We start from the raw sequence: 13,564 nt of genomic DNA, 5'->3' as shown, positions 1-13,564 counted from the left end.
CTTTAGGACATTTTTCTTAGAGGAGAGGTCCATAAGTAAGTAATGGTGAAGAAGTGTTGTTCTAGGTTATCTGTTGACTCTTTCATTAATAGATTGTTATTGCGGTGAGATGTTATTTTATATGCAGTGATAAAAAATTATTTTCATGTATATTATTTGTTAAGTGACAGATGGATTTTTGAAATGAAGCAGTTTATTTAAAGTGTGCTTTCAGAAAGGCAGAATGGATTACATCTGTCATCCTTACATTTCTTGAGTCAACTAGTGACAAGAAATAACCAGCTTACTAGTATGTGTATTTCCCTTCATTTTGAGAGATCACACATAACACTTGGGGGGGTTGCTTTTGGATGTAAGGGTGTGTCAAGAGAATAAATAGGCTTCAGAATGTAGTATTCAACTTGTTTAATCTTGTTTTAATACATTTAGCAGAAATAAATGTTGCAAAAACTGTTGCTTCAACTTGTCTTGTGGCAGTATGTATACGTGTACTTGTATGGATGGAAAATTGCACTGAAGGATTGCAGTCGTAATGCTTGCTTGCCAACTGACTTATTGTAGTTTTATTTTCCATGCATCGATAACCACTATTGCTGCATTTTAAACTGTCAGCATTGACAAATCCCTGTTTCATAGGTTCATAGGTTCATACTAGGCTATCTGCCCTAGGGCATTTATAAGCCTAGCCAGAGTTGTGTGGCTTTCACCACCCCTTGGGTTGAAGAATACTATACCCATTAGTTTGCCATGCCTCTGTCCAGCAGTGATACAGAGATGATCCTTGGGGTAAACCTACGATCTCCCATCCACTGGTCAAGATTCCTCTTGAACAGAGCCAGCGAGGTGCTCTGTCTCACATGGACCGGGATTCTGTTCCACAGCATAGGGAGTCTCTGGGTGATGAATCTGTCCCTCCAGCACTTCCTATTTATATCCGTGTTGAGGTTTAAGTCTCTTGCTCTTGTGGCTCTGGTGGATTTGGATCTTTTGAGGTGGAGCATGTCCATTAATTCCGGGTTGGACATGGCCTTGTATGTCAGGCACAGGTCACCTCTGAGCAGACGGTATGCGACTGAATAGAGCTGGAGTTTCTTCAGTCGGGCAGCATATGGCATATTTTTGAGCCCCTTTATCCTTTTGGTGAGGAACTTTTGGGGTCTTTCCAATTGCTGCAGGTGTCGGGTAAGATACATTCCGAATGGGGCATTGTACTCAATCATTGGTCTGATAAGTGAAGAGTACAGGGGAACAATGACCTCCCTTGATCTGGATGTGAATCCCTTCATAATCAGGTGGGCATGTTTCATATAGTGCACACCTAAGCTTGAAAAGGCTTCACAGTTTCCTGAATAATTTCTCATTTTTTGTGTCAAGTTCAATTCAGCATAGTAAATTAAAACCAACAAATTATTCTGTTATCTTTATTTCCCCATATTCATGAGCTTCCCTTGAGCCAGTCAGTGAAGGTAGCAAAACTCGAGATATCTTTAGATAAACGGATATGTTCAAAATACGGGAAGAGTTTGCTATGTGAATTTATATGGTTTCTTACCTAGAGTTGCCCTTAAAACGTATACATTTGCGCTTGAAAGATAATGTATTAGTACGAGAGAGCTTTTTTGATAGCGGTTTTAAAGACAATGCTGTTATGTACATATTCTGTTAGAGAGTCCTGGGAAATGTTAGTTATGTTATTAATACAAATTACAGGGATCTTGGAGTGCTGCGTTTATCATAATTTACAGTACAAAGACGCATGTCAAGGACTGCTGGATCTTTATTTATGTATTCATTCATTAATTTTGTTCATTCATTCTGCATTTGTTCACATTAGTCCGACTTAGGCAGAAAAAGCCTCTCTTCAGTGGAGGCCCAGGTGAGCAAGGCTCCAAAAATATAAAAATAAAGTTAAATTAGTTAGAAAAGTTGCTGTGAAACATAATTAGTCAGTTAATAATTACACAGAGTGTAAAAATAGATTTAAAATGTATAAAAACATTAAAAGAAGTGTGATAGACTATCGTTTAATCAATTATAGACATAGAATGAAAAAAGATGTATAATTAAGTGACACAGTTTAGTAGAAAAAACATAAATGTGCAGTATAGTGATAGGTGTAAATCTTGTATTTTATTATTGAAATTGTATTACTTTTGTCATGCTGGAGTTCTCAGATTTCTGAACACAGGCATTACTGCACATTATTGCATCTAAGTGTTGCTGTACAACACGTGCTGACTAGCGTGATAAAAGCTTCTTTGCATGTACACATATAGTGTGTGATATGTGTAGCATTGGCAGGCTGGGGCACTTCCTGCCTGTTTTCCATGCTTGTCGTCGTGAGCTTTCTTGGAGGTGGCTGTACTCACTATGTTAGAGTATAGCACAGCCTGATAGCAGTGCTGGAAGGTGTGGCCCTTCAGTGACCATTGATTCTATTCCTGGCTTGTGCTTGCAGCTTCACACTGCTGTTTTTTTCTGCTGCTTACTAAAGCAAGACATAACAGCTGATCAGTGGCTCCTTGATTCACTCCCCATTTATTTTCTGGCACAGTATAACTTTATAGCCATTAGACTAATATTGGGTAGATAATGCTGAGGTTTATGGTTCTGAGCTGGTAATGAACTTCTTTTTGTACCCCAGGATGCAGAGCCCGAGTCCTTCCATCTCCATTTGTCTACTGTATGACTCTAAGCCAGTTACAATAACCAGACAATGCTTCTGATTTACCCCTCAAAAGGGACAATTGTGTTCAGTTAAAAAAAATCACTGGCAAATTTGCCGGGGGTGGGAGCTAGGGGGCTGGGAGAGGCTGAAGCCCCCATTGCATTACTAAGCATCAAAGGGTCCTAAAATCTAATCAACTTGTGCTACAGTCAAGCAGTGTTTGCGTTTTCCATGATGGTTAGATTTTAGGTGCTCTTGCTTTGTCACGTTCAGTGGCTTAGCTGGGGGGGGGGGTCCTCCCCAGGTGGCACTTTTATTTACTTTAACAGAGTAATTAAAAAAAAAACATTTTTAGCTGGTCCAGTCACACACACCTTTCGCACAGACATATTTTACTCTTCTCCGAATAAGGGGAATTTTATTTTCCTGCTATTCAGGTTGGTTGTGTGTGTTTGTGTGTGTGTAAAATGTCCCAATTAGGTATACCTGGTGGTTAGTAATCAGGCTCAAGCCCTGTTCCTTAGGCACAAGAGCCTGAATTCTCTACCCATACCAGCACTTGTGATTCAAAGAGTTGAGTCCATAGCTCTCAACTGTCCAGATTTTCACAGAATATCTGGAATGTTTGGCTCATACTTTTGGTTTGTTCCTCTTACAATTTGTGATTTTCTGGCAAATCCGTGAGAACTGAATTCACTAAATAATAATAGCCATTTAAGTTTCAGTCTTCCTATCTTTCAGGAAACGCATGATAACACAAAACATTTTATTCTAGCAACTTTCTAAGATGATACTAGCAATGTTTAAAATGTGCCCCTGGCATTGGTCCTTTGCTCCCCCCCCCCACCAAGTAAATGTTGACGTTTTCCAGATTTCTTGTGCTGCAAAGTTGAGAGATCAAGTTGAGTGTCAAGTGGATTTTACAAGGAGCTGAGAGCTTCATGGGAAAAGAAGCTTAGTGCTGCTTAGTGCTGCTTATGTCAAGTCTGTTAGCATCATTAGTAGCACAACAGGGTGGTTCATAGGTGTGTAGTAGCCTAATGGCCTAATCTGTTTGCTTTCTTACCTCAAGCTTACATTCAAAAAGCTTCTTAAAATTTGCCCCAGTTTTGTTAACAAATCTAGGCCGCACACCAACCTTCTCCAAGACTTCATTATTTGTTCTAAAAACATTCCAGTTACTTATCAGGGCCTTCTTTATTTTACTAGTAAGATGGTTAAATGGTAGTACATATGCTCTATCATAACCATTTTGTATTTCATGTGACACACCCAGATTTGCACCTTTGTCCAAACCCACTCCTAAAAGGGGCTTATACTGAGTACCCCACTTTCCATGTACCTCACCAATAATCTCCTCAACGCAACTCTTGGGGTACCCCCTTTCTTGGAACATTACAGAAATTTTATCAAGTTCTACATGACTTCTTCAAAATGTGATGTCATATGAGCTACTCTTATTGCTTGTCCCTTTATTATGCTCTTTTTTTGCTTAAATGGGTGGTTACTGTCAAAATGCAAATAGGCATTACAAAAAGTGTCTTTCCTATATACCCTGGACCTAAATCCACCCTATCCATGTGATATAAAGGTATCCAAATAATTCCTTCCCTAGCACACTTAAAAGTAAATTTAAAGAAATTTGTGGTATTATTTAAGTATTATACAAATTCTTCTATCTCATGGTTAAAAAATCAATTCTCTCGCCCACATTTCTCATTTTTTATAAACCCAAAAAATCCCATGAGTCCTTTACTAAATGTTAAGTTTTTTCTGTAACATGTATGCAAGTATCAATAAATACTGCCTTGTGTCTTGGATACTCCTGCGGCCGCAATTGGCCTTAAGAGTTGTGTTGAGGAGATTATTGGTGAGGTACATGGAAAGTGGGGTACTCAGTATAAGCCCCTTTTAGGAGTGGGTTTGGACAAAGGTGCAAATCTGGGTGTGTCACATGAAATACAAAATGGTTGTGATAAGCATATGTACTACAATTTAACCATCTTACTAATAAAATAAAGAAGGCCCTGATAAGTAACTGGAATGTTTTTAAGACAAATAATGAAGTTTTGGAGAAGGTTGGTGGACGGCCTAGATTTGTTAACAAAACTGGGGCAAATTTTAAGAAGCTTTTTGAATGTAAGCTTGAGGTATTGAAAGCAAACAGATTACGGAACCAGGGCATGTGGTAGTTGCAGTCAGTATTCGTATATAATTAAGGTGAATTCCATAGTATTAAACAATTGCTTAAAGAGTGAAATAAATTTCAAAAAAGGAAATTGTAGCACAAGTAGGGTGGTTTATTTAGCAGTATGTTCACATTTTTTATGTGGGTAAAACAGAGCATTCATTAAAGTGCAGAATATATAAACATTTGAATGATATAAAAAAATAAAAAGCAAAGTAACGCTCTGTATAAACATTCTATCACTTGCACTACTTTTACTAAATTCATGTTTGGTTTACTAGATATAATTAAATTAGGTCAAAGGGGAGGTGATTGGAAAAATAATTTGCGAAAGAAAGAAACTGAATGGCAGCGAAGATTGGCTGCAGTGTTCCCCCCGAATTAAATGATGGTATATCTATTTCCCCTATTTTAAATGAAAGAGCTAATATTTTATGATTAAAATCCAATAACCTTTCTATCAATAGAGCAGGTTTTAATAAGGGATTTTTTTTATTTTTTAACACTTTATTTTTCAACATTTTTTAACATTTAAAGTTAGTGGTATTTATATATATATATATATATATATATATATATATATATATATATATATATATTAAAACTTCCTGTGTGCTTTTGTAATATAATTTTGGTTGGTTTAAGAGTCCGTGATGTCATTTAAGTGGGCTATTTAAATTGGGTAGGTAATGTACTGTTTTGTATTCTGATGAAGTCACCTAAGATGAGATGAAAACACTAAGTACTGTTTTTATAATTTACTGATTTTATTAATTAAAGTTTTTCATGTGTTGGATCTGGACCATCTTTTTTCGTATCTTAAGGCTGTGATTGAACAGGGCACACAGGTGTGGTGCCAGTTCATTTTGTAGTTCATGTAGGACACAGTCAGAGATATTATCAGGTCCCATGGATGCTGTATTCTTGGCTTTGGACAATGCAGCTTTTACCAGTGCCACAAAAGTGGTGGGTGTCAGGCTTTCTTCTGGTATTGTGATAGGGCCTTTGGGGGGGGGGGGTTAAAGTTGGCACTGAATCTGTCAGGCAGTATGTTGTCTATATCTGTTGGCTCAGTGTAGTAGGTCCCATTGTGCAATAACTCCAAAAAGAAGCTTAGGGAATTCTTGCTCCTTCCTCAACACAGGTCTTTAGCTATCCCTCCTGTTCTGGACATTGTAGATGATGCTTTTCTGGAATTTAGCCTTTCCCCAGACACTTTACCTCCAGCTTCCAGAAAACCTGACCAGTATTACAGAGTACCTGACTCTCACAAGTTCCTCTTCAAGAATCCTACTGCGGATCCAGAGACCATTTCCCAAGGACCAAAAGGCATTAAGGCTACTGCTGCCAAAAATTCTACCCCTTCTGATAGAGATTCTAGAGCCTTGGACAGATGGGGTAAGAAGGTATACACTTCTGCTACTTTGGCCATTAGAGCTTTAAATTGCCAGTTTCATATGTTAAAGTATCAGCAGCATATTATAGGACTACTTAAACAGAAAATGATGTTGATTCCTGACTGCTGAACACAGAGAATTACAGGATTTAATGCATTTTGCTAAACAAGTTGGTAAACTTATTTTGCAATGTGGTTTTGACTCTTTAGAAGCATCTTGCAGGGCTGCTGTCACTGGGTCTGTACTTCGAAGGCATGCTTGGCTTAAGGAGCAAAACTTGCCAGATCATGTTTAAGCTAAATTTCTGCATGCTCCCTTAAACTGAGACTGTTTGGCAACAAAGCAGACAAAGTCCTCAAAAGGATGGAGGAAAAAGCTAAATCTATGCAAACTGTTAAAGATTTCCTACAATTACAGCCTCCCAGATTTAGTAGGCATTGGCCTTCAAAGAATTGGTCCTTTCCAGTCTCTTTCAGGCCTTCTCATTCCAAACCCAGGAACAGCAGACCACCTAGGTTACAGTCTGAGGCTACGCACAGGCCTAAGCAGTGGGGGGCTCCCACTTCCAAAGCAGGGAGTAGTAAGCCACCCCCCTACGGAAAAATGGCACAATGACTTAACCTTAACCCTTCTAAGCCCTGCTCAACTGCTTGCCCCCTTAGGGGGAAAACTCGCCCTGCATGCAAAAAACTGGGAACTCATTACCCAGGACAAATGGGTTTGAATATAGTTTCCCATGGATACAGATTCCACTTCCACACACTACCAACCCCAAATGGTTGGCCAGGCCTACCCCCAAATCAATGGGAGGAGGCCCAACAGAAGGTTCTCTCTCTTCTACGTATCAGAGGTATTCAACCTGTCCCAGTGGAACAAAGGGGACAAGGTTTTTATTCAAGACTTTTCCTGGTACCCAGAAAAGACAGCTCCTGGCGTCCTGTCCTGGACCTGTCTATTCTAAACACCTTTCTGGTAATCCCCAAATTCAAAATGCTAACACTTCAACAGCTGCTTCCTATGCTAGGCAAATATGCCTGGTTGGCAACCTTAGACTTAAAGGAAGCTTACCTGCACATTCCAATAAGGGAATCTTGCAGGAAATACCTACGTTTCAGGGCAGGCTCCATGCACTGTCAGTTCTCTGCACTTCCCTTTGGCTTATCTACTGCGCCCAGGGTATTCACAAAGTGTCTTGCTCCAGCCATTGCATTTTGCAGGCAGAGAAATATTCAGATATACCCATACTTTGATGATTGTCTGATTCAGGCAGAAAGCCAGGACTTGCTATCAAAACATCTGACATTCGTAAAGAAACTTCTGACCTCACTGGGGTGCACCATAAACGAAAAGAAATCTCACCTGGTACCCTGCCAACAGATTGTATTCTTGGCAGCAAGCTTGGACACAACTTCCCAGATGGCTTTCCTCACTCCAGAGAAACAAGTTTGACAACCTACTTCAAGCTACTGGTCACAAAGACCCAGCAATCTGCAAGGAAAATTCTGCAAGCCCTGGGGTTCATGGCATCTTGCATTCTACTAATTCCATATGTAAGACAGCATATGGGGAAACTACAATGGTATCTAAAAAGCCTATGGTGTCAACATTCTCAGGACCTGAAATCAATGATTTCTATCATTCCTTGTATAAAGACAAGAGTTCCTTTGGTGGGCAGAGACCTGCTACCACAACAAGGGGCTCCCTTTCACTTTACCCCCTGCTGCCCAAACCCTAACAACAGACGTATCAGACTATGCATGGGGGGCTCACTTGGCAGGGCAGTGCATTCAGGGCAAATGGAACCCGAGACAGATGCACCTGCATATCAACCAAAAAGAAATGTTAGCTGTACAGAATTCCCTGATGGCCTTCAAAGACCACATTCTTCCAGGACAATTATTGGTAAAGACAGACAACACCACAGTTATGTGGTACATAAACAAGCAGTGGGGAACCCAATCATACCCTCTGTGCAGACTAGCCATGGCTCTGTGGAACACAGCCTTGAGCTACCAATTGCACTTATAAGCTCAATTCCTGCCAGGCAAGCTAAATTCACTAGCAGACTACCTAAGCAGAAATATCATGGACCCACACAAATGGAAACTGGAACCAAAAATATTCAACCTCTTGAGGAACAAATGGGGGACTCCAGAGATAGACCTGTTTGCCTCCCCTCATAACTACCAATTGGACAAATTCTGCATAAGGACTTCCCACAGTCAAGCTTGGAAAGTGGATGCCCTGTCCTTTACCTGGGAAAGTTTCTCGGTCTATGCCTTACCCCCCCCCCCGCCTCTCCTCTCGAAGGTTCTGCAAAAGATCCAACAGGACAAGCCAAGGACAATACTGATTGCACCAGACTGGCCAGCACTGGTACCCCCCCCCCCTTGCGCAGTATGACACTGCTGGAACCATGGCACCTGCGTGAGACCCCTTCCCTGCTGTCCCAGCAGGTAGGCCAGATTCTGCACCCTCAGCTTCAAACCCTGAACCTTGCAGCCTGGCTAATTCCTTGAGCTCCCCAATAGCATCTGTCAGTAAGCAGGTGCTGGATGTCATTCTGGAGGCAAGGAGGTCTAGTACTAGAAAATTCTATGCTGAAAAGTGGAAAAGATACTGTTCCTGGACCCAGACTCGGGATGGGCACAACGGTGCCCAGCTTACCTCATATTCTTCAGTACTTAACAGAAATGCTCCACAAGGGCCTATCCTTCTCGTCAATTAAAATTCATGCCTCTTCCATTTCAGCACATTATAATACTGAGCCACCCCTCCTCTCTCACCCCCTGATAAAGCAGTTCCTTAGAGGGGCCAAAAATTTAGGACCCCCCCCCCCAGGAGAGCCCCTATTCCAGCCTGGGACCTTAACTGTGTATTGGAAAAGCTCACTCTCCCTCCCTTTGAGCCAGCTGCAACTGCAGAGTTGAAATTCCTTTCTTGGAAAACAGCTTTCCTTCTAGCCATCACTTCAGCAAGAAGAGTGTCTGAATTGCAGGCCCTCATGGCAGTAGAACCCTTCATTATCTTCCATGCAGACAAGGTTTTCCTCAGGACCAATCCTTCCTTTATGTCCAAGGTGGTGTCTAGTGTGGCCCTAAATCAGTCCATTCATTTGCCTACTTTTTTCCCTAATCCACAAAACAAAGGAGAATGAATACTGCACTCTTTGGACTTGCACAGACAACTTAGATTTTATTTGGACAGGACTAAGCCTCTCAGAAAATCTGAACAGCTGCTAGTTGGCTTTGCTGCAGGGCAGAGGGGAAGGCCATTTCAAAGCAAACCATTTCTAAATGGATAGCCCATTGCATTCATTTCTGCTACAAACACCATGGAAAACCTCCCCCACAGGGGATAAGATCACATTCCACAAGAGCTACATCTACCTCTGCAGCCTTTCTCAGAGGAGTCCCTACCAAGGACATCATAGAAGCTGCTACCTGTAGCTCCGTACATACTTTCACCAAGCATTACCACATGCTTTTTTTTCTAAATCCAGAGCTGGTTTTGCCACTGCAGTCTTGCAGGGCTTAATAGCTGGCCCTAATGCTCTCTCCTTCCTTCCTCAGCTGTGGGAATCAACCCAAATGTGATAACTGCAACAGTGAAACATGAAGAACATAGTACAGTTGTGTACACTTACCATAAATGTAGATGTTCGAGTGTATTCACTGTTGCAGTCCTGGTTACCCTCCCTCCAGTCCCTTGACTTCTCTTGGCTCTACCTTTCCTTCTTGTTTGGTGCATTTAACATTTCTGGTGTATTTGCTTTTTGATGGAAGTGTACCATAACATATAATCACTTCCCATTGTGGGGGCACCTGACATCTGGGGCAAGAAAAACTGATGTAATGGCATTGGCTGCATGTTTTATACCCCTGATGACCTGACATCATGGAAGAAGAGAGAGCATCCGACGTAGAAATCCAAGACTCTGGTATTCAGGCCGGCTGAGAGCTTACCTGCAGGCAGATAACCCAAATGTGATGACTGCAACAGTGAATACACTCGAACACCTACATTTATGGTAAGTGTACACAACTGTACTTTCTGTATCTGCCACTGCAAATGTATAAATTTAAAAGTTAAAGTAGTCAAAGAGAATTGTGTTGTACATCACACACAGATGACACAAGACATGACTGGATCATTTCTTTACCATACTGCCTGCTAGGAATGACTGTATTCAGGTGGAGTCAGATCGCACAAATTTTTTTTTTTTTTTTTTATCTTAAGGTATTTGATGCAAATAAAAGACATATAACTATGGGTATTTTTACATCCTAATAAATAATAAATCTGTCTATGAATTTGTGTAACTTAAATTATGTGCCTTAAGTAAAAAAAAAAACAAAAAAAAAACATTGTGTTTGCTAAGATTTATAGCGCATATAGAAAAATTCTATATTTAGTGACATTTTATGTAACGTCTACCTCTTGGTACTTACTTCGGTGTATTTTGTGAAGTGACAACTGGAAATCTTTTAAATTCATTTTGTTTCTTTAAAGGGGAAAATCTTGAAAATACAAGTAGCCATGCCTCTCACAAAGATTCCAGCACACAGCATGAAGTAAAAGAAGCAAAAGATTCTACAGGGAGAGTAACAAATGTGTTACAGACAGATCAGGAGCACAGAACTAAACTACATGAGGTAAGAAGGCTGTTAACTGAACTGCATTTAGACTTCATATATCAACAGTTGTTTTTGTGTGATTTTTTTACTGCTGCCATGAATATCTCTTTTTGTAATAGGATGTTCATCTAACCTGAATGATTTTTTTCTCTGTTATTGTAGATTTATGCATCAGTTAAAAACAGATTTGCAAAGTTCTGTTTTTGTCATTTTTGTTGGATTTGACAAAATCTAAGTTATGTTACTGGCAGTTGATCTGCAGGAGCAGAAGTTTTGGCAGTGGCTAAAAACAAGGGCCATCATTTTGTTTTCCCCAGTACCTGAACATCATCTGAGAACTGGCACGGCTGCAGAGTTTTTGGTGTTTGAGCTCAAGTGCTTGTTTGTGTATAAAGGATGCTTATCTGTGACCCTTGTATGTCATATATGTTTGTAATTAATTGAAAGATACAAGGATAGACCGATTAACTAGTAGTAGTAAGGGCATAATTGGAAAAGAAGGGAGAGGAGAGGGTATTTCTTTTGCAGTCGACTTTACATTGGATACTTGAAATGTAGGAGCAATTTTACTGGGACTTGCCAAAGAATGTCATATTTTCAGGAAGATGTCAAGTAATTTTTCATTCTAGGAAAACTTTGGATACTGATGGTGTGGATAGGTAAGTATTGAGGAGAGTTGAGAACAAGTTGTTACCTCTAACAGTGGCAGTAAAATGGTGAAGCACCTAAGGTTTATGCTACAGGGTTCTAGAAAAATGATGATGATGCTGGTAAATCATAAGACATTTAAAATAGCAGTTTTTGACCCAAATTACTGGAGCATGTGGGTGGAATCCCTTTAAGATGAAATAGATAGTCAAAATTACAATTTTGCCATAGATCCTATTTTGAGGAGATGTTTCTCAGATATATTGTGCAGGATAAGTGAATGAAGAAGAGGAGGATGTGTACAGGAGGGCCAGGCTAACAAAGTTAATTAATCACATGGATTAGTAGCTCCAGATTTGAGTTGCTATAATTTGGTATTTAATGTGAGGTGAATGTCAAGGGGAATGAATGATGATGATGTAATTTAACAGAAGTTAGCAGACCATTTAGAGGAAAGAAGTAAAGGTAAAACGGGAGATAACAGGAACTGCAGAAAGAATATACAGAAAGGCCATTTAGTGAATGATAGGTGTAGAGAGACTTGCAAGGGCATGCAAGATTCTGAAAAAAATTGGTAAGATCAGGAGAATGAGCTGTTCTTAACTTAGAATGAAAATGAACAAAAGGAGTAGCTAGGCATGGTGACATACAAAGTGAAGATAAAATATTCCTGGTACATAAGGAAAATGTGTTTCGAGTGTGGTGAAGTATACATATAATTTAAAATCTAAAACTATCATACTTTTTTATTATTATTCTTACTAATCCTGTATGTTCAACTTATTTCTCTCACTTTCTGTATTAGATGTAATACTGTATTTTGCACTGCCAGTTATCTTTACATATCACATGTTTGCAATTCTTTATTGCTGTAATGTAAATTATGTTTCAGCTTAAGTATTCTTTACTTAATGTTTCATTTTCAAAGCTGGAATGTTTCAGTTTGTAAGGACTATATGCATGTGATGTCTGTTTAAGTATTTCTATGAGGCTGATGCAGCTTTTCTTCCCAAGACCCCAATTAAATGAGATCCCTGCCCAAATATACTTTTTGGTAAACAAGTAAATAAATCAAGGGTTCTATAAAGGGTGGTATAACATTTTTGTTTTACTTTTACTTATTTGACATTTATTTACCAGGAATGTCCGACTTGGCAGGAAACCTATTTTCAGCAGAGGCCCATGGAAGAAAGCTCCAAAAATATAGCTAAGAAAAAGATAACTGGCAAAAAAAAAAAAATACCAGTAGTGATACAAATAAACAATACTGATAAGATGAAAGAAGACCATACATAAAATATTGTTGTTTACGTAGTAACATAAGGAGAAGCATACAAAAATAAGCATCTAATTTGTGGACATATGGTTCATTGTTTGCAGACTTTTACAAGAATGCCTGAGATGTATAAGTTTATATTGTAATACAGTTCTCGTTGATGTTAACAGACATTGGTTTGCATTAGTGGAGTAAAGTTTTCTGTAGGAAGACTTCTGTTTAATAATAGAGGTATGTAAAATTCCTGAAGTACACAAAATATTCCCATTTACATAGTGATAAGAAGGGGGCCAAGATTTATAAGGTACCTAGAATATTCTCATTTACATAGTGAAGTGGAGAGAGGATTGTTTGTTTGTTTGTTTGTGTCTTTCAGCTTTTCCCGGTTAGGGGTCGCCACAGCGGAACTCCGGTCCGCTAATGATTGGCAGTAGAGTTTTACATGCTGGCTTGCCGGGCCTAATGCACAACCTTCAACGAAGGAACGCCCGAGGATATAAGCTTTATATTTGAAAGGAGCACATATGATTCATTTTGTACAGACTTTTCCATGACTGCTTGAGATTTATGTGTTTATCTTATTCTACAGTTTTCATATTTGTGAACAGACTTGTTTTGTATAATACGAAATTTGAAAAGAGTGTTTCTTTTTTTTTTTTAAAGGTGCCAAGGGTCATTTTCATGACTGCTTGAGATTTATATGTTTATCTTTTTCTATAGTTTTCATATATGTGAACAGACTTGTTTTGT

The 13,564-nt window shown here is 39.4% G+C and overlaps 1 protein-coding gene across 1 annotated transcript in view; it reads left to right on the top strand.

Moving 5' to 3' along the window:
- PDE3B (phosphodiesterase 3B) overlaps window positions 1-13,564 on the top strand; it is a 1,918,808-nt gene that overhangs the window by 1,341,557 nt on the left and 563,687 nt on the right. The window contains exon 8 of the mRNA XM_044082789.1: window positions 10,766-10,908. Coding sequence (XP_043938724.1) covers window positions 10,766-10,908 — 143 coding nt within the window. The remainder of the gene's footprint in view (window positions 1-10,765; window positions 10,909-13,564) is intronic.

Source organism: Protopterus annectens, chromosome 9.part0 (genome assembly GCF_019279795.1).
Source record: "Protopterus annectens isolate FY-2018-M chromosome 9.part0, PAN1.0, whole genome shotgun sequence".
Lineage (NCBI taxonomy): Eukaryota > Metazoa > Chordata > Ceratodontiformes > Protopteridae > Protopterus > Protopterus annectens.
Note: the sequence above shows the minus strand (reverse complement) of the source record. Positions and strands in the feature narration are given on the sequence as shown.